This window comes from Stenella coeruleoalba (genome assembly GCF_951394435.1).
Source record: "Stenella coeruleoalba genome assembly, chromosome: 6".
Taxonomy (NCBI): Eukaryota; Metazoa; Chordata; class Mammalia; order Artiodactyla; family Delphinidae; genus Stenella; species Stenella coeruleoalba.
Genome location: NC_137151.1, coordinates 120,375,379 through 120,398,498, shown reverse-complemented (window position 1 = coordinate 120,398,498; position 23,120 = coordinate 120,375,379). Strand labels below are relative to the sequence as shown.

At 37.7% G+C, this 23,120-nt stretch overlaps 1 protein-coding gene across 1 annotated transcript in view; it reads right to left on the bottom strand.

Moving 5' to 3' along the window:
* DIS3L2 (DIS3 like 3'-5' exoribonuclease 2) overlaps positions 1–23,120 on the bottom strand; it is a 374,099-nt gene that overhangs the window by 179,730 nt on the left and 171,249 nt on the right. Inside the window, exon 9 of the mRNA XM_079923917.1 lies at positions 9,130–9,303. Within this exon, the coding sequence (XP_079780043.1) occupies positions 9,130–9,303 (174 nt within the window). The remainder of the gene's footprint in view (positions 1–9,129; positions 9,304–23,120) is intronic.

The window sequence follows — 23,120 nt, the reverse complement described above, 5'->3', positions numbered from 1 at the left end:
ATGAAGTTTGACACCTATACCACACCATATACAAAAATTAACTAAAAATGGATCATAAACATAAATGAAAGAGCTAAAACTGTAAAACTCTTGGAAGAAAACAAGTGCAAATCTTTGTGATTTTGGATTAGCCAATGGTTTCTTAGGTATGACACCAACAGCACCAGCAACCAAAGAAAAATAGATAAATTAGACTTCATCAAATTTAGAAACCTCTGTGTTTCAAAGAACAGCATCAAGAAAGTGAAAAGACAACCTACAAATAGGAGAAAATACTTACAAATCAAATATGTGATAAGAAACTGGTATCTAGAATATATAAACTATCAAGTCAATAATACAAAGACAATCCAGTTTTTAAATGCGCAAAGGATTTGAATAGACATTTCTCCAAAGAAGATACACAGATGGTCATATAAGCCCACGAAAACACATTAGAATCATTAGTCACTAGGAAAATGCAAATTGAAACCACAATGAGGGGGATGGGGAGATGAAAGGAAAAAAAAAAGGAATACATGAAGTAATGAATGCTAATTAACCTAATTGTGGTCATCATTTCACAATGTATATTTATATGAAACCATCACATTGTACACCTTAAATATATACAATTTTTGTCAACTATACCTTAATAAAGCTGAAAAAGATTTTTTAACAAACTGACAATGAGATACTACTTCACACCCATAAGGATGGCTATAATTACAAATACAGATAACAACTGCTGGTGAGACCATGGAACGTCATACACTGCTGGTAGGAATGTAAAATTGTGCAGTCACTTTGGAAAAACGTTTGACAGTTACTCAAAAGTTTAAATACAGACTGACTTCATCAACCAGCAATTCCCTTCCTAGGTATATACTCAAGAGAACTGAAAACATATGTCCACACAAAAACCTGTATACAAATATTCACAGCAGCATTATTTATAACAGTTAAAAAGTAGAAACACCCCAAATGTCCATCAACAAATGGGTAAATAAAATGTGGTATATCCATACAATGGAATACTGTTCAGCCGTAAAAAGGACTGAAGTCCTGATACATGCTACAGAAGCGGTCCCCAAGCTTTTTGGCACCAGGGACCGGTTTCGTGGAAAACAATTTTTCCACAGACGGGGGTGGGGGGCGGGGGTGTGGCTCAGGAGGTAATGAAAGCGATGGGGAGCGGCAGATGAAGTTTTGCTCACTCACCTGCCGCTCACCTCCTGCTGTGCGGCCCAGTGCCTAATAGGCCACAGACCGCTACTAGTCCGCAGCCCAGGGATTGGGGACTCCTGTGCTACAGCATGGGTGGACCTTGAAAACATTATGCCAAGTAAAAGAAGCCAGATACAAAAAGCCACTTATTATAGGAATCCATTTATATGAAATGTCCAGAATAGGAAAATTCATAGAGACAGAATGTAGATTAGTTGTTGCTAGGAGCTAGGGAGGAGAGGGAAGGGGAAGTGCCTGCCAGTAAGTATAGGATTTCTTCTGGGGGGCGGTGAGAATGTCCTGGAATAGAGGTGATGGTTGCATAATTTTTAGACTGCCCAAGAAACTGCTGAATTGTACAGTAAAAGAGGTAAATTTTATTGCATTTGAATATCTCAATATAAAAAAGTGAAGAGACTTTGCCACTCTGACATTTAACTATCCCTAAATCTCACTAGTTTACTCCAAATCCTAGGCCACCCACACAAAAAATTTTTTTCTTATCATTACAGTATAATTTCCAAACAGATTTTATATATTTAGAATTGTAGAAATTAATCATCTTTCCTGTGCATTCATAGTTCCACAACGCTATAAAATTATTTCTGAGTACAAGTTCAAATACTGTCTCCTCTGTCAATAGGCATTTTTCCACCTGTTCAGATAAAATCTACTGATCTTTGACCATCTGTGTTCTCTAAGATTTACTGCTATTTATCAATATAAATTTTATGTTGACAAACTACTCAAGTACTTACAATTAAGAATATCCACAAATGGTCTACTTTTGGACTCATTAATCTTTGTTATTACCTATGAGTTTCTTGTATTTTCATAAACAGTGAGTTGGGATTTACATGAAGGGAATAACGTTGCCAGTAGTTTCAAATGACAATGACAACTTCCCCCATTTAATGCAGAACAATTTTTTTTTTTTTTTTTTTTTTTTTTTTGCGGTACGTGGGCCTCTCACTGTTGTGGCCTCTCCCGTTGCGGAGCACAGGCTCCGGACGCGCAGGCTCAGCAGCCACGGCTCACGGGCCCACCCGCTCTGCGGCATGTGGGATCATCCCAGACCAGGGCATGAACCCGTGTCCCCTGCATCGGCAGGCGGACTCTCAACCACTGCGCCACCAGGGAAGCCCAATGCAGAACAATTCAATCTTGCTTCTCACCAGGCAAGGAAAGAAGGGGTTCCCTGGACAATGGAAGAGCTGAGATTGAAAGCGCTGTCCTTGAATTTCTTCTGTTGCCCACAGTGAGGCACCGTCTATATTTGTCAGATAAATGTGGAAGATAGTTACCAATGGAATACCATTTTCTTTCAAATCCAAGAAGTTTGCTCTGAATAATTCAGAAAAGGACATCTCAAACACAGTTATACACCATTAGAGCTAATACATTTTGAAATATTTAGTTTAGCAATTTCATAGTGTATTCTAAGGAACGCTAGTTCCGTGAGATGATCCACAAAAAAATGTAAGAAATCTATTAACCCACTGTTTTCCAAAAATGGGTGGCCACAGAATCTTTTTTCTCCACGGCACCTATTAAAATCCCAAAGAGCTTGTGACCTACCAACACCTTGTGGAAAATCCTAACTTGGTCAAATAATCCATTTTATAAAAGATGAAACTGCTCTCTCTCTGTCTCCCCAAATTTAACTGACCTGTCCAAGGTCACCCAGCCAGTCCCTAACTTCTAGTGCTCTTTCTACGCTGCCACACTCCCTAACCAGAGGAACCTTTTCTAAATGGCAATTTAATCAGATTGGACTTCCTCATAAACAGCAAGATTGGTCATTTAATGTTAGTTATGTTTGAAAGCTTTCCCACAAAAGCGTTGACCTGAAAGAGCTTAGTATTATATGTCTCTCCTTTCAAGTTGCTATTTCAAGGTTGGTTTTACCTGGAGTGAGAGGAAATTTCTGTCTATCTAGAACAGTTCAATCTTGAAGATACTTCAATATTTCTCGCCACAGCACCCTTTCTGTGCTCGGTATTTTTAGCTCATTGTTTTCTGTTTTGGCAGCCGAGAAGCTGCAGTTTGTAATTTTACCTCCAGCTTCATATTTCTTCTTAAAAGTGAATACAGTGTCCTGTTTATAATAATAAAATCACTAGTTGGCAGAACGACATTAAATGGAAAAAAAAAAAAAGCTATTGGAAAATTTAGAGCAAGCAATTTTATATGCCAAGTTTCACATTTGTAATGGTCCGGTGGAGGTCACTGGGCTTCCTTTTTATTGAGGGAATAGTAAAGAAATAGATATCTACAAGTTCTCCTGTGAAAAACTATAGGAACCGCCTCCCCTTCAAGGAAGCTCATAGTTTTACTGAAAACTGACACGATCCAAACTTCCACAATACTACTAAAATATAAAAATCAGTTTAGGGTGGTATTTTCCCCCTCTAATAATTTAGGTTTTCATTTTCCACTTTAATTGAGCTTTTAAGTTTTGTTTCCAGTTTAATAACAAAGGAAACAAAACAATATGAATGAAATTGAAAATAATTGGAGCCAGTCTCAGAAATAACCTTGGGGTTTCTTGGACTTCTGGTGCAACCCCCTTTAAGCAGTGTCCTTGGATATATTCTCTTCCTGACCCCCAAAGGCTTGCAGTATCGGCGCTGCATTTTTTTTTTTTTTTTTAAACCTCAGATGCCCTGCTAAGGAGAACTGCAGGGTAGGCCATGCAAGCAGCAATTCTCCAGAGATGGAGCCGAAGGTCCAGAAAAATAGTACTCCCAATCAGAAGGGCCAGATTGTTGCCCCTAGGAGTTCACACTAGCCTTACTTCTTGAAAACTGCTAACCAACTATTTTTCTTTTCAAAATAAACACTATTTCTCTCAACTTCAGTTCGCAAAATATTACCCCAATTCCACTGGACTAAAAAAATGGAATTTTACTGACATAATTGGATTATGAGGTTTAAAGATTGATGGAACTTTTTTGTGTTCCAAATATAATCGTTCAAATACCAAACCTAAACGGGTATGTAGAAGTCCTTACGTAGCTAGAGCCAGGGTAACACTGTAGGCTCCACGGCAGGGTGGCCCAGCAGAGGGGGTCAAGAAGCTATCAAAACCATTGGAGTTGTGAGAGCCCTGTTACAGCGGGATTTGGGAGTCTTAGGGGAACATTCCACCCTTTCTGCAGCCACAGCCTATCGCTGAACTGAGAACTACTTCAGTCACTCTAGTTCCCCCTATGCCTGCGCATTTCTCAGATCTCAGCTCAAGCACCAAGGACGCTGCCAGTTTGTCCATATGAATGTTACAGCGCCTGCCATCCTCTGCTGTAATTTATCTGAGTATAAATCTGCCTCCCTGAGGAACAGTAAAGTCATGAAGAACAAGGGCTGGGCCTTACTTGTCTTTGTATTTCCAGTGACTAACTGAGCACTCGGCATATATTATATATACACATATATATTCTACAGAGATACATAAATAATATATGTAAATAAATGTATATAGGAGAGAAGGGAGGAAAAGGAAAAAAGTTTTATTTAGGAGTTCCCAGAATACATATTATTTATTCATAGCATATGTTTTTTAGTGTGTGTTAGGACTCATTTCTAGTTCTTTTGACAGTCCTAGAAAAAGTAATATTGATAAAACCTCTTTGAAGGCACTGGACCTCTGAGCAGAAGAAATCACAGTATTACAAACTCTTGTACCAAGTATCTCTCTCCTCCATTACAATTCCATAGTTGACTATTGCTTAAAACATTTGATTCACGCTCCTCTGCTATAAGACTGAGCGTTCCGCAAGAACCGAGACCACATCTACTTTTGTTCATTGGTGAATTTCTACTGCCCATGGATGGTGTTCCATAAATTTGTTGATTGAAAAATGAAATCAATCTATTAAAAGACCAGTCAAAGAGAAGGAAAAGGTAATCAGCTCCAAACACTCCAGCATACTAAGTACTTCTCTATTTTTTATTGTAAAAAGAAATTAACCGTGACTACATAAAGACATGAATTAATGCTGGCTCCCTCACAAGGTATGTGGATCAGGTGGTAACACCTCAAGTGAGAAGAGAGTCGGTGTTCCAGAACACAAAAGGCAATGAACGATACTGGCACTTCTGTTGGTTCCTATACTTTCAGCCAACTGTGAACAATAGGTATTTACACATGTCCAGTACCATGGATTTATGAAAATTATCTAGTTTTAGCTAAATTAATCCTTACAAAATAGGCAAGTGGCTAAAAAAGATTATTGCAAAGATCCACAGATTGAAGGTAATATTGAACTAATAATAGTAATACCACTAATAACATGAAAATAGCAAAGCTGACATTTCTTGTGCTCCTAACATGAATTCATCCGCCACACTATGATTTCAAAACAATGACTGTCAATCATATGGTCCATAGCAGATACTTAGAAAAAAATAAACACACTTAATCTGTCCCTTCAAGGTAAAAGTGATGTTTTAACAACGATTAAAAAAAAAGAAAAAAAAAGTTATTGCTTTTTGAAAGCAAAATAAAACAAGAAACTCAAGTTTTTAATATAAAATTCTAAAAATGGATGTTTTGAAATGTTTCCATTGTTATACAATTTGGGGACCTAAAATGACCTAATCTTAAAAACTACAAAACTTTTCATATCTATACACTTAAATTTTCTAACGGAATTTTATAACCAGTTTTTAAAGATGCCAACTGAAGAATAATCGAAGATTATGAAATCATTTTAAAAAATCTAAAAATGCAACACCTTTCAATTAGTCCACAAGAACTGACTGACATCATGAAAGATGGAAGTTTATTAGCTGGATTTCAAAATGAATCTGAATATAATCAGTGAACAGGGTTAAAAAATAAGTATTATGATTTAGTAAGTTGAGCTCACTTCTTCCTAAGATATGATATCTTTTTCAGTTATGATAACCATTAAAACCAAAACTAAGTATCAAACTATACAAAACTTACAACCGGACCTCTGTATTTCCACACTGCAAGTTGTTAAAGCAAAATAAAAAAATAAAGAATATTCAATCACATTGCTTTCACCAAAAGTAGGATTAACAATATGAACAGTTTTCTATACCTTCTTAAAGTAAAATAAAAATATATTAAAATGTATTTCTTTCTCATTTTTCCACTTTTATGTGTGTTAATAGCGTATATAATAAGTTAGTAAAGTAGTAAGTACACTTGTAATTTTAAAATAAAGGCACATATGTTACAGGGAATGCATGTTCAACAAAGTTTAGAGATTACTACTTTAGGCATCAGGAAGCAGTTGAAAGATTTTAAGCCAAAGGAGTAAAAAAAAAAAAAAAAGAAAAGAAAAAAGAATACGATTTGAATTTTAGAGAAATAATTCTAGAGGATAATAGGCAGGTAAAAAGTTTCTGGAAGTTAAAGTGATTAAAAATAAAAAATCGCTGTTACTGTGCTAATAGCAGAGAGCATCCCACAAGCTCCCTGTATCTTTGGATCCTCTTGCAGGACACATAGGTATATTTTAACAGAAGACGTCTGCAGAGCAAGACCTCCTAGTCTGTGGTCTAACTCAGAAGGCAATGGGGGCCAAAGAAAAAGGCAAGGCGGGGCCATGAGAGGGGAACTGAGCGACACTGGCTTCTAGGACTATTGGCATGCCTTATTATTATTCATCTGCAGGCTAGGAGTCAGGCTAGGAAAGGTTGAGCACCTCTCTCTTCTGATATTTCCATTTATAATTTTTTAAAGTTATAGAAGTTTATTTTTAAACAATTTGAATAACAGAGTAATTTATAAAATGAAACGTAAAATATTGCCTCCCTATCAGTGAAATGATAGGCACTTCACTGAAGTCCACACACGATAATCACTGTCGGCAGTTCAATGCATTTCCTTCCAGAACTTTTTTTTCTGCAAATATACTTTTATGTGTACATGTATATGTATGTACATACACATTTATATCGTTTTTATATTATTTGACTTTATAAAAAACTAGGCTCATATTCATACTGTTCTGAAACTTGCTTCTTTCACTTCGCAATATATGATGGCCATCCTTTTAGGAAGTCCACATGGAAATGGTTCCTTTTTTGCAGCTGCAGGGAATGTTATCTTATTGAGATGACATAGGTTATTTAACCATTCCTTTAATGATGGACATCAGCAGTGTCACTTTGATAATAAAGCAGCAACGAACATTCTTTACGTACATCCTAAAACACTTCTTTGAGGAGGATGGACTCCTGGAAATAGAGTTTTTAGGTGAAAGGGTAAGTAGGTTTAAAATGTTTTAATAGCTTTTAATAGCTACTGCAGAATAGCTATACTAACTGACATTTCAAACAATAAAATTCAGCCATCCATTCTAACTTTCTTTTCTTATTAAAAATTTTTAAATAGATTCCTAGATTTAGGAAAAGATCTCAGAAAACAAGTCCCTCAATTTATATATGAGAAAATGAAGGTTCAGAGAGGGTAAGATTATGGACTCAAGATCTCAAAACCCCCGACAAGATGACTGACCAGGAGTTCTCTGAACAGTGGTTACTGCTGAAAGTCAGTTAACTTGAGTTAACTGACTTCAAATATAATGTGTGTTCCATCAGAGTTACTAACAAGCAGGAAAGGGAACTGTCAACTCCTTTTCCTTGCCTACCCGCGGCAAGAAAAGAAAAGAAGTACATTTCTAAAAGATACAAAAGCAAGAGGGAGCCGGAAAGGAGGATTCTCAAACTAGGTGGAGTAATGGGCACCAAGAGCTTAAGGTATCATAAGTTCAGCTGCATGAAGTGCGCAAGTGTGGCGGAAAAGACTCTGACACGGGATGACCTTAGCAAAAAACCTTCCACGGCCTCAGTGGGTTGTATGAAAAGTTTCTTGGTTCTAAATATCTCCATGTGGCATCCAAAATGAATGCCAGTACTGAAACCAAATTCTGAAGAGAAATATCAGAAAAGAACTAACATCCCACAATGAAGAAACATCTTCAAAGAAGATGTTGTTAAAAAAATACCACAAAAGTCCTTTCCAACAAATTCCAGACCTAAAAGTAAAGCTTTAAAATGAAGCTCCAAGCACAGAAGTCTTGAATCCTTTGCTCTGTGCCTGAAGAGGCCCATTTAAAGGAAGGCATTTCTAACCAGATAACACTGTCTTTATTTGACCAGACCTATGGGGCATAGCAATGAGAAAAGAAGGTGGCAACTACACCTTTTGAAATTATAATAGCATGGTCTAGAAGAGAAGTCAGCACACTTCTTCTATAAAGGGCCAGAGAGCAAATATCTTAGGCTTTGCAGGCCATATGGCCTCCGTTGCAACTATTCAACTCTGCTCTCGTAGTGCAAAAAAATAGTCATAGACAATATATAACCAAATAAGCATGGCTGTGTTCCAATGCAACTTCATGAATGCTGAAATTTGAATTTTATATAATTTTCATGAAAAATTATTGTTTTGATTTTTTTCAACCATTTAAGAATATGAAAACCAGTCTTAGCTCACGGGCTGTACATAAACAGTCAGTGGGCTTGGTTTAGCTTGGAGGCCATCACTGGCCAACCTCCGGTACAGAGCACTTAGTTCCCAATTGTACGGAACTTGAATGTTGGTGGAAAGATGGGAATATCTGAGGCCAGCTCATAGGAGAGTTAAGTTAGAAGGCAGAAAGATAGAAACATGATGTGCTTTTTTTTTTTTTTTTGATTTGACACATTCTTTTTTTGAAATGGTTACCAGAAGAAGGATACTTTTACATCCATCACCTCAGTTACCTTTTTCACACACACACACACACACACACACTGTATTTTATTTTTACAAGAGATAAATAAACTGACACCAAGCATTGTAAATGGATGACCACAACAAAAGCAACAATGATTGCAGTTACCAAACACAAAACACACTCATACTAAGAAACATGATATTCTTTACGAGTTTCAGATATTTACCTTAAATCTCTTCTCTTGCTGAATTCCTCTGGTGGAATTGTCCAAGGCAGGTCTTGAGGGAGACATTCTAAAACTTCTGAAGAGAAATCAGAGAAATCCACTCCATACTCTGTTAGTATCCCTTCTGTTTCAGGCTCGATCTCACCAGCCTGCCCAAGACTCTTAGCCAGCTGCCTGTGGACAGGACAGACAGGAATAAGCATGTTAGTGAGTAATGAAACATAGGTGATCCATTTCCTCTCTAAAAATGAGGGTAGTAGGAAAGTCTTTGAAACCTCCTGCCCCTCCCCCAGAAGGAACACCATCATCAGTGAACGGGGAGGGGGGCAAGCAGAAGAGATGAGGGTACTCTTGTCCTGCTAACGCCGTGACTACAGTATAATTTTACCTTTCCTCAGGAATTCTGACCTAGGGAGTAGGGCCAGACAGCCCTTCTTAGGACTGTGGAAGCTGTTATTCATGGAGAATTAAAAGCTTTTGTCAATTATTTCTCTTGTAAACACCTTTAGAGATAATTCTGATCAACCCAGTTTGCTGTTGAATCACTAGTCTCACAGTGCCTATGCCTTCCATCATGCTGACTAGATTAGAGCTCATGTTTCTATTTATTTCACAATTCTACTGATTTTTCCCTTAATGTTTTAAAATATTTTATCTGAACACAAAAGTAATATATGTTCACTCTAGAGAAGTTAGAAAAGAAAGAAATATACCAAGAAGAAAATTTAAATTATCTTTAATCCAGTCACCCAGCAAACGACCATTTGCATTTTAAGGTACTGGTCCATTAAAAGTAAGAGTGCATTTAATAGGACAGTCCTGATGCTATGAGTAGGATTCCATCTTTTAGAGGGCTGATCTCACTCTTTTATCTGTGGGACATCTACACATATATCAAAATTGATAATTCTCGATTCTTCTAAGTATTGGCATGCCACATACAGACCACAAGTCTAAAGTTAAGTGCTGAATACAGATAGTCAATAAGGAAACGTGACATAAGTCTCAAAACAGCCGCCTTTGTTGAGGGTGCTGGGGACACCAGAGAAGGCTACCTCCTCCATTGTATAGGTCTACTTATCCACCAGCGTGATCCAGGAATCCACCCTCAGTAATTCCTGCAAGCAGTTTAGCTCTGGCATTAGGGTCTTCTCTGGGGCCATTCAATTTCTTTGAAGAAGATTCTGTTTCCTACATAAGGGTAGATGCCTGGCTACTAGAGTTCTCAGGTACACAGTGGTGGAGTGGGACTGGGGATGTGGTTGCCTTACGTGCAGACTTTTAACAAATTCCCATTTTCAGCCTCACTACTGGAACATGGCAGTGGTGACAGAACGGCTGGCCCCATTTCTCATATGCCAGCCAAGAGAGACCAGCCCACTGTTGACACATACACCTGCCCACCAGCACAGGCTCAAGGCAGCCTGTAGGTTGACCTGTGGGCTCCAGGTGGCCTGTAGGCATTTCACATACAATGGTGGCTCAGACCAGTGCCTTCTCCTCAAACGTAGGTGGTGATCTCCCAGAAAGCACATCAAAAAGCCAAAGATAGCAAAAATACATGGGAAAAAATAACAGAAAGCTATCTGGAAGATCCACAAATATATGAAAATTAACCAACCAATGGATTAAAGAGGAAGTAAAAAGAGAATTAGAAAATATTTTGACCTGAATAAAACACAACATAACAATGTTTGTGAGAAGCAGCTAAAGCAGTGCTTTGAGGGAAATTTACAGCATTAAATGCTCATATTAGAAAAGAAGAAATGTGTCAGTGACCTAAACTTCTACCTTAAAAAACTGAAAAAAGAAAAGCAAATTAGATCCCAGGTAAGCAGAAGGAAGGAAATAATAAAGAAATAAGAATCAATGAATAGAAAATGAAGAAACAATAAAGAAAACCAATAAAATCAAAAGCTGATTCTTTGAAAAGATAATAAAATAGGTAAGCTTCCGGTGAGGCTGATCAAGAAAAATAAGGAAGAAGTTACCAATATCAGGAATGAGAGAACATTTTTATAGATCCTATGAGTATTAAAAGAATAATAAGGGAATTATGAATGACTTTAGGCCAACAAATTCAACATTTGGATGAAATGGGTAAACTCCTTGAAAGACATATACTGCCTAAGACTCCTCAAGCAGATACCAATACCTAAATATTCCTTTATCTGCTAAAGAAACTGAATTCATAGTTTAAAATGTTCCCACAAAGAAAAATTCAGGCCCAGATGGTTTCACTGGAGAATGCTACTAAGTCTTCAAGGAAGAATTAATACTAATTCCATAGAAACTCTTTCAGAATGCAGAATAGGACAGAACACTTCCTAACTAGTTTTATGAAGCCAGCATTACCCTGATACCAAAATCACACAAAGGATTCATGAGATCAATATCCCTCATGAAAAACAGACTTAAAATTCTTATGAAATATTAGCAAACAGAATTCAGCAATACGTAAAACGATAATACAACATTCAAGACCAAGTAATTCAAGATCTGTCTGACATTCAAAAATTAATCAATTTAATTCATCAATTAGCAAACAATGAAAAAACACATACAATTATCTCAATAGAAGCAAAAAAGCATTTAACAAAATTCAACATCTATTCATGATCAAAACACTCAGCAAATGAGTAATGAACAGGAAGGTCCTCAACTTAATAGTGAAAGACTAAATGCTCTCCTCCAGATCAGGAAGACAAGGGTGTTCACTCTCACCAATAGTATTAAACATGGTATTGGAAGTCTTAGTGAGAACCATAAAGCAAGAAAAAGAAAGGAAAGGCATACAAATCAGAAATGAAGACTTCCACATTGCATGTAAGTGGACCAAAGGACTACAATTCCCATTACAGAAGCCTCCTACTTAATGCCTGGCATCTCTTTATAGAAGACTCCTCTAACTCTACAAAAACTAGTACACTGTGAAACTAGTGTGAAAGCCAGCACACTGTATGACTGTGGCCAAACTAATCCTGATAAAAGACTATGATTGAACTTCTTGTTCTTGGCTTTCCAGACTGGCCTTTGTTCCTACCCATAACTTTCTCAGGACATTCAAGACTCTTACTGTTTCTATGAGCCCTTCAGTACCCTTCTAAAAATTCCTTTTCCAACCACAGTTGGTTTCTCCTGTTTGCAACCAAGAATCTAGACAGTTAAAGACTCAGGTCTCATTAATTTTCAAAATGACAACATTATGACCTGTGTTCACTAGAATGCAGTTCCTGTTGAGGATTTGGGGAACCTGTTGTCACCTCTGAAGTCTGAAGGACATTTTGGAAATTAATATTTTGAAAATTAATGGGACCTGAGTTACCTCCAGCCCATCTAAACAATTATTCTCACAGGTTCCTGAGGTTCTATTCTCCATCTCCTAAAACTAATGGGTTTGTCTGGGTTCTTGGTTGTAAGCATGAGAAACTAACTCCAGACAGAAAAGTAATTTATTGGAAAGATACCAAAGAGATCATAGAAACAGTGAAAGACCTGGAGAACCTGAAAAGAGGGTGGAAACAAAAGAATTACATGCTCAACCTCTAAAGTCTTGATTCCAGGCTAAGGTGGAAACTCAGTGACCTCCTATGCATATCAAAAAATTATTTTGGGGGCTTCCCTGGTGGCGCAGTGGTTGAGAGGCTGCCTGCCGATGCAGGGGACACGGGTTCGTGCCCTGGTCCAGGAAGACCCCACATGCCGCGGAGCGGCTGGGCCCGTGAGCCATGCCCACTGAGCCTGCGCGTCCGGAGGCTGTGCTCCGCAACCGGAGAGGCCACAACAGTGAGAGGCCCACGTACCACAAAAAAAAAAAAAAAAAAAAAAAAATTATTTTGAATCTATTGCAGCTGCCAGGCTAAGATGGCAACAAAATAAATAAACAAAAATAAAAATCCAGCTTCCAGTGTCCTTGTCCCCACGCTGAGCCACAGCCACCCCCCGCTTCTGCAGGAGACCGACCAACATTAGCAGGTGTTCCAATGTGATGCTGAATAAGAATGTTGAGAGAAGACCCACCACCAGTCCCTCCCATCAGGAAGCTTGCACAAGCCTCTCAGATAGCCTCATCCACCAGGGGACAGATAGCAGAGGCAAGAAGTACTACAATTCTGCAGCCTGTGGAACGAAAACCATATTCACAGAAAGAAAGACAAAATGAAAAGGCAGACGACTATGTACCAGAGGAATGAACAAGATAAAACCCCAGAAAAACAACTAAATCAAGTGGAGATAGGCAACCTTCCAGAAAAAGAATTCATAATAATGACAGATATGATGATACAGGACCTTGGAAAAAGAATGGAGGCAAAGATCGAGAAGATGTAAGAAATGTTTAACAAAGACCTAGAAGAATTAAAGAACAAACACCTAGGAGAATTAAAGAACAAACAAACAGACATGAACAATACAGTAACTGAAATGAAAAATACACTAGAAGGAACCAATAGCAGAATAACTGAGGCAGAAGAACGGATAAGTGACCTGGAAGACAGAAAGGTGGAATTCACTGCCACAGAACAGAAGAAAGAAAAAAGAATGAAAAGAAACGAAGACAGCCTAAAACACCTCTGGGACAACATTAAACACATTCACATTACAGGGATCCCAGAAGGAGAAGAGAGAGAGAAAGGACCTGAGAAAATATCTGAAGAGATTATAGTTGAAAACTTCCCTAACATGGGAAAGGAAAGAGCCACCCAAGTCCAGGAAGCACAGAGAGTCGCAGACAGGATAAACCGAAGGAGAAACACGCTGAGACACATAGTAATCAAACTGACAAAAATTAAAGACAAAGAAAAATTACTGAAAGCAACAAGGGAAAAACTACAAATAACATACAAGGGAACTCCCATAAGGTTAACAGCAGATTTCTCAGCAGAAACTCTTCAGGCCAGAAGGGAGTGGCATGATATATTTAAAGTGATGAAAGGGAAGAAACTACAACCAAGATTACTCTACCTGGCAAGGACCTCATTCAGATTCGATAGAGAAATCAAAATCTTTACAGACAAGCAAAAGCTAAGAGAATTCAACACCACCAAACCAGCTTTACAACAAATGCTAAAGGAACATCTCTAAGTGGGAAACACAAGAGAAGTAAAGGACCTACAAAATAAACCCATAACAATTAAGAAAATGGTAACAGGAACATATATATCAATAATTACCTTAAACGTGAATGGATTAAGTGCTCCAGTCAAAAGACACAGGCTCACTGAATGGATACAAAAATAAGACCCATATATATGCTGTCTACAGGAGACCCACTTTAGACCTAGGGACACATACAGACTGAAAGCGAGGGGATGGAAAAACATATTACATGCAAATGGAAATCAAAAGAAAGCTGGAGTAGCAATCCTCATATCAGATAAAATAGACTTTAAAACAAAGACTGTTACAAGAGACAAGGAAGGACACTACATAATGATCAAGGGATCAATCCAAGAAGAAGATATAACAATTATAAATATATATGCACCCAACATAGGAGCACCTCAATACATAAGGCAACTGCTAACAGCTATAAAAGAGGAAACTGACAGTAACACAAGAATAGTGGGGGACTTTAGCATCTCCCTTACACCAATGGACAGATCATCCAAACAGAAAATTAATAAGGAAACACAAGCTTTAAATGACACAATAGACCAGATAGATTTAATTGATATTTATAGGACATTCCATACCAAAACAGCAGATTACACTTTCTTCTCAAGTGCTCATGGAACATTCTACAGGATAGATCACTACTTGGGTCACAAATCAAGCCTCATGAAATTTAAGAAAATTGAAATCATATCAAGCATCTTTTCTGACCACAACGCTATGAGATTAGAAATCAATTACAGGGGAAAAAAAACGTAAAAAACACAAACACATGGAGGCTAAACAACAGGTTACTAAATAACCAAGAGATCACTGAAGAAATCAAAGAGGAAATCAAAAACTACCTAGAGACAAATGACAATGAAAACACGATGATCCAAAACCTATGGGATACAGCAAAAGCAGTACTAAGAGGGAAGTTTATAGCAATACAATCCTACCTCAAGAAACAAGAAAAATCTCAAACAATCTAACCATACACCTAACGGAAGTAGAGAAAGAAGAACAAACAAAACCCAAAGTTAGTAGAAGGAAAGAAATCATAAAGGTCAGAGCAGAAATAAATGAAATAGAAACAAAGAAAACAATAACAATGATCAATAAAACTAAAAGCTGGTTCTTTGAGAAGATAAACAAAATTGATAAATCTTTAGCCAGACTCATCAAGAAAAAGAGGGAGAGGACTCAAATCAATAAAATTAGAAATGAAAAAGAAGAAGTTACAACAGACACCACAGAAATAAAAAGCATCCTAAGAGACTACTACAAGCAACTCTATGCCAATAAAATGGACAACCTGGAAGAAATGGACATTCTTAGAAAGGTATAAGCTTCCAAGACTGAACCAGGAAGAAACAGAAAATATGAACAGACCAATAACAAGTAATGAAATTGAAACTGTGATTAAAAATCCTACAACAAACAAAAGTCCAGGACCAGATGGCTTCACAGGCGAATTCTATCAAACATTTAGAGAAGAGCTAACACCCATCCTTCTCAAACTCTTCCAAAAAATTGCAGAGAAAGGAACCCTCCCAAACTCATTCTACGAGGCCACCATCACCCTGATATCAAAACAGACAGAGATACTACAAAAAAAGAAAATTACAGACCAATATCACTGATGAAGATAGATGCAAAAATCCTCAACAAAATACTAGCAAACAGAATCCAACAACACATTAACAGGATCATACACCATGATCAAGTGAGATTTATCCCAGGGATGCAAGGATTCTTCAGTATACGCAAATCAATCAATGTGATACACCATATTAACAAACTGAAGACTAAAAACCATATGATCATCTCAATAGATGCAGAAAAAGCTTTTGACAAAACTGAACACCCATTTATGATAAAAACTCTACAGAAAGTGGGCATAGAGGGAACCTACTTCAACATAATAAAGGCCATATAAGACAAACCCACAGCAAACATTCTCAATGGTGAAAAACTGAAAGCATTTCCTCTATGATCAGGAACAAGACAAGGATGTCCACAATTATTATATGCCACAATTATTCAACATAGTTTTGGAAGTCCTAGCCATGGCAATCAGAGAGGAAAAAGAAATAAAAGCAATACAAATTGGAAAAGAAGAAGTAAAACTGTCACTGTTTGCACATGACATGATACCATACATAGAGAATCCTAAAGATGCCACCAGAAAACTACAAGAGCTAATCAATGAATCTGGTAAAGTTGCAGGATACAAAATTAATGCACAGAAATCTCTTGCACTCCTATACACTAACAACAAAAGACCAGAAAGAGAAATTAAGGAAACAATCCCATTCACCATTGCAACAAAAAGAATAAAATACCTAGGAATAAACCTACCTAAGGAGGTAAAAGACCTGCACTCAGAAAACTTTAAGACACTGATGAAAGAAATCAAAGATGACACAAACAGTTGGAGAGATATACCATGTTCTTGGATTGGAAGAATCAATACTGTGAAAATGACTATACTACCCAAAGCAATCTACAGATTCAATGCAATCCCTATCAAATTACCAGTGGCCTTTTTTCCCAGAACTAGAACAAATATCTTAAAATTTGTATGGAGACACAAAAGACCCTAAATAGCCAAAGCAGTCTTGAGGGAAAAAAAAATGGAGTTGGAGGAATCAGACTCCCTGACTTCAGACTACACTACAAAGCTACAGTAATCAAGACAATGTGGTACTGGCACAAAAACAGAAATACAGATCAATGGTACAGGAGAGAAAGCCAGAGATAAACCCACATACCTATGGTCAACTAATCTATGACAAAGGAGACAAAGATATACAATGGAGAAAAGACAGTCTCTTCAATAAGTGGTGCTGGGAAAACTGGACAGCTACATGTAAAAGAATGAAATTAGAACACTCCCTAACACACACCATACACAAAAATAAACTCAAAATGGATTACAGACCTAAATGTAAGACCGGACACTATAAAACTCTTAGAGGAAAACATAGGAGGAACACTCTTTGACATAAACCACAGCAAGATCTTTTTTGATACACCTCCTAGAGTAATGGAAATAAAAATAAACAAACAGGACCTAACGAAACTTAAAAGCTTTTGCACAGCAAAGGAAACTATAAGCAAGACGAAAAGACAACCCTCAGAATGGGATAAATTATTTGCAAACAAATCAACGGACAAAGGATTAATGTCCAAAATATATAAACAGCTCATGCAGCTCAATATTAAAAAAAAAAAACCAATCCAAAAATGGGCAGAAGACCTAAATAGACATTTCTCCAAAGAAGACATACAGATGGCCAAGAAGCACATGAAAAGCTGCTCAACATCACTAATGATTAGAAAAATGCAAATCAAAACTACAATGAGGTGTCACCTCACACCGGTTTGAATGGGCATCATCAGAAAACCTACAAACAACAAATGCTGGAGAGGGTGTGGAGAAAAGTGAACCCTCTTGCACTGTTGGTGGGAATGTAAATTGATACAGCCACTATGGAGAACAGTATGGAGGGTCCTTAAAAAACTAAAAATAGAATTACCATATGGCCCAGCAATCCCACTACTGGGCATATACCCAGAGAAAACCATAATTCAAAAAAACACATGCACCCCAATGTTCACTGCAGCACTATTTACAATAGCCAGCTCATGGAAGCAACCTAAATGCCCATCGACAGATGAATGGATAAAGAAGATGTGGTACAAATATACAATGGAATATTACTCAGCCATAAAAAGGGATGAAAATGGGTCATTTGTAGAGACATGGATGGACCTAGAAACTGTCATACAAAGTGACGTAAGCCAGAAGGAGAAAAACAAATATCGTATATTAACACATATATGTGGAATCTAGCAAAATGGTACAGATGAACCAGTTTGCAAGGCAGAAATAGAGACACAGATGTAGAGAACAAATGTATGGACACCAAGGGGGGAAAGTGGCAGGGTGGGTGGTGGTGGTGGTGGTGGGATGAATTGGGAGGTTGGAATTGACATATATACACTAATATGTATAAAATAGATAACTAATAAGAACCTGCTGTATAATAAATAAATAAATAAAATAAAATAAACAAAAAAACCCAAAAAACAAAAAATAAATAAATAAATTAAAATCCAAGGGTGATAAGTCACTGTATTGTTGAATTCAGTCTTACTAAGTCTCCTACATGAAAAGTAGGAGTACTAATCAGAAGGAGTAAGACTCAAGAGAACCAAACCATATATATATATATATATATATATATATTTCATATATGTATATACATAGAAATACAAGATTAGGAAACACAAGATATAGGAAGATGCAGAAAGGTCTGAATACCTTGGATGCCTAGTTCTAACTGACCTTTCATTGTCACAAGTCATAAACGGACTATGATAGCATATCCATCCTAAGTGGTGGTCTATGAAAAGACAGTAGAGCAGAAACTTCCTCCCTGCAGGCAGAACTTCAAGCAATATATCCATGGTCTACTTTGGCTGAGGAAAGATGGCCTGATGGGCAGAGGCTACATGTTTAACCAGATGGATAGGGACCTAAAAGAAGAAAGACTGGAGGATTGGTGACAAAGACATCTGGGGAACAGACATGGAGAAACAGGCCAACTGCAATGGGCCCAGAGTACGATTATTTGTGTTCCATGAGAATGGTCAGCAAAAGACTCCCACTGTGGAGGCAAGATGACCTTGAGAATGTCAACCAAGCCCCTTCCCCAGGCACTGCAGTGCTTGCTCAATGGGCATAAGAACAAAGTACCTGGTAACAGGAAATGAGCTCCACCGCATAAGCTTCCGCTCACTAATGCTAACCAATTCTTACAGAATGCCAGCTGCCCAGCAGCAGCAACCAACTCTGCCCCGATACAGAACCACGGCAGGAGGACCCACCAACCAGCCGATAGCAGATTTAGTTCACTGAGGTCTTCTATGATGGAGAGGACAGCAATCTTTCTCCATTAAAAGAAACACTAATTCTGGGTTTGGTTTTGCTGTCTTCATTTGTTCTACCCACCTTGCTTATAAACATCATAATCCATAGATTTACCAAACACTGTTTAAGCTATTGTGTTACCTCACTCAGTACAGTTTGTAATCAAGAATTTCACCTTACAGAAGTAGAGAAGCCCACTGAATTCACTGATTAGAATGATGTATAGCGTACTGACGAGCTAAATCGGGAGGTAACATCTTATGAGGTTGGGATATAACGTTGCTTTTATTATTCTAGAGTTGTGCACACCGTCTGGGGACCAAGAATGCAAGGGAGGGGTTGGGCCTTTCACTGTCATACTTAAGACTCACTCACAGTAATACTCACTTCTACATTTGAGAGACTTTAGTACCTCTGAGGACAGTTGTGATTCCTCTGAATTCAAGGCTAAGACTCCAAGAATCCCAACTGATTTATTAACAAGGCATAAAATATACTTCCTACTTCCTTCCTGAAAAGAACTATGTGCAATTCAAGTCAGTTGAGAGATGACTCAGAAATAAGGGTTCAAGAATGGCAAGTAATGATATAAAGAGGTTAATCATATACTATGTTGATCCATATGAAATTACCAATATATTTGACCATTTTTTACCTATAAAACACAATTTCACATGATTCTCTCCTACAGTATTAAAAAAAATGTAAAATAATTAACCATACATATAATCCAACAGCATACAGAGTTTTCGGAAGAAGTATAAACAACAAAGTAGATCATACAGAGCTTATTAGAGAATTAAACTAATATGAAAAGAAACATTCTAATATGTGGGTAGGAGTCTCAGTAACAGTCTTTGTGAGGCAGACTTAAAACACAGTGCCCATTCTACTCCTACTTGGTGAGACTGGAGTGGCCAAAAATGATCATCTTATGCTTGTTAATGGAGGGCTTAAACACCTGAACAAACGGCATTTTATAATATTCAACTTAAAAACTATAATGCTAAAATCTAAGAACTCATTATTTAAAGATGCGGGGGGGGGGGGAGGTGGGGAGGTGTTCCATTAAAAAAAATACTGCATGTAAAAAGGAAGAAAAGAACAAGCAAGGGAAATGGCAGAAGGAGAAAACATACATTATAAGTATAAAGACACAGAAATGACTATCTTGACCAAAGATATTAGCAAGAGCTCAAAAATTTATGAAAATATCACCACTAAAGGAGAGCTCAAAGCAAAGATCCAAGTGCATACAAAATAAATAAATTTCACAAAAGGAAATAAAAACTAGTGTGTTAGACCTAGGAAATAGGAAATAAGTAGAAAAGAAAAAAAATCCATCATAGAAATGAAAAGTCATACGGGAGATAACTAATGAAGAACTGACACAATTTGAAAAAAATAAGGATCATAGAGAAAATCTGAGAGAAGTGGGAAAAAATGAAATTGGAACATACTAAGGGTATAAAAAGATTATAGGGAAAACAGATATGAAAGGTAGGTGAAGGAGATCAAACACTGGCATAACTGATATTCCTGAAGGAACTGCATATATGAAATAGAAAACATTTTCAAAAATATCACTAAGACAACTTTCCTGAAATAAAAGAAATTTTACAGACAGAAAGGGTATATACCATGTCTCAGGAAAAACTAATACAGAAAATTACCACTGAAGTTAGTGGACTTTAAAGATGAAGATTTTTAAATGCAAGAACTCACAGAATGTAATTCTCACAAACCATTTCTGAAGGACTGCTAGGTAAAGACGACAGCCTACCAAGAAATGGAGCAATTTCTCCAAAAAGAAGACGAGTGCTGAGTACTGGATCCACTTCTGTTGGGATGGAAAGGTGAAAGGAAAGGAGGACAAAAGTAAGCAGGTGATGATGGACCTAATATTCGTCAGAACAAGTCATGTCAGTCATTAGATCTTTGCTGAAATTTAAAGGAAAAAACAAAAACCCTGTCTTTTATCTTATTTAATTTTATTGTTGCTTTGCGTTCTGGCAAAATATTTTCACCATGCTCTATTCTGAGTCCAAAGAATCTTGATTTGTTCACTGAAATTATAACATGGCCTATAAAAACAAAATTATATTTTGATTAGGGCCTCCAAATGTGATCAATGACTCCAAGTTTCTATTAGTAGGAATTAACATTTATTTCACTAAGTTGCAGAGAATGTTTCTCAAATATCGTATTTAAATAAATTTATTATAGGTTTTCACTCAAGATGCATTTGATAGTAGCATAGACTAGATAGCTTGCAGGAGATAAAAATCTAACAGGTCAGCAATAAGAGCTCATGTATTCAGACCTTAGATGCCCCAGAAAGAATCATACGCTGTCTACTTATAAATTCTGCAATCACTCTAAAAACCAAAATAACTTGGGATCTAAACAAAAGCAGAAGCTAGTAAGGAACTGACTTACACATTGTGTATTTCTCTTACAGAAGGATTTGTTTTATATTTTTATTTCAGTGTAAATTTTATTTTAAATGAATACTGAAAGTAACTTTCCCTTTCATGTGTTACAGTTCAAATATTACAACTTCCTAAGCAGTTTCTGTCTTCTATTCACTGTCTGAAAAGATGGTTAACAGCTGCTTTAGGACAACTATGATTCAATGTCGCATCAAAATGTTTGGCCAGGGGCTTCCCTGGTAGCGCAGGGGATAAGAATCCGCCTGCCAATGCAGGGGACACGGGTTCAATCCCTGGTCCGGGAAGATCTCACATGCCGCAGAGCAACCAAGCCCGTGCGCCACAACTACTGAGCCTGCGCTCTAGAGTCCACGAGCCACAGCTACTGAAGCCCACGCGCCTAGAGCCCGTGCCCTGCAACAAGAGAAGCCACTACAATGAGAAGCCCACGCACCACAACGAAGAGTAGCCCCTGCTTGCTGCAACTAGAGAAAGCCTGCGTGCAGCAACGAAGACCCAATGCAGCCAATAAATAAATAAATAAATTTTAAAAATGCCCAATTCTCTTAAAAAGCAACCTACTCTGCACTAAAATATGTCCTTCAAAAATAACTTGGGGGACTTCCCTGGTGGCACAGTGGTTAAGAATCCGCCTGCCAATGCACGGGACACGGGTTCGACACGGGTTCAAGGCCTGGTCCAGGAAGATCCCACATGCCGCAGAGCAACTAAGCCTGTGTGCTACAACTCCTGAGCCTGCTCTCTAGAGCCCGCGAGACACAACTACTGAAGCCCGCGGGCCTAGAGCCTGTGCTCCGCAACAAGAGAAGCCACCGCAGTAAGAAGCCCGCACACCACAACTAAGAGTAGCCCCTGCTCGCCCCAACTAGAGAAAGCCCGGGCACAGCAACGAAGACCCAACACAGCCAAAAATAAATTAATTAATTAATTTAAAAAAAATAAAAATAAAAGTTATTATTGATAAAGAATTCTAAAAAACCAAATAACTTGGAAACTCTCACAGCCAAGAGGACCCTAAAGAGACATGACAACTAAATGTGATATACAGGTATTCTAAATGGGAGCCCTGAACAGAAAAGGGACGTTAGATTTTTTGTAAATCAAGGATTTCTGAATAAAGGTATGCACCCTAGTTAATAATAACATATTAGTTTTGGTTCATTAACTGTACTACATGTTAACTACTATTGTTAACATGTACTACATGTTAACAATAGGGGAAACTAGGTGCGGGGGTATATGAGAACTCTGTACCATCTTGACAATTTTTCTGTAAATATAAAACTGTTCTAAAAAATAAAACTGAGACGAATGAGTAAAAGAAGTTATCTAGATTTCAAATGATAAACTGAACAATGGTATATTTGTTCAACTGATTATTACGCATTTAAAAAATAATTTTGAGGGGCTTCCCTTGTGGCGCAGTGGTTGGGGGTCCGCCTGCCGATGCAGGGGACACAGTTTCGTGCCCCGGTCCGGGAAGATCCCACATGCTGCGGAGCGGC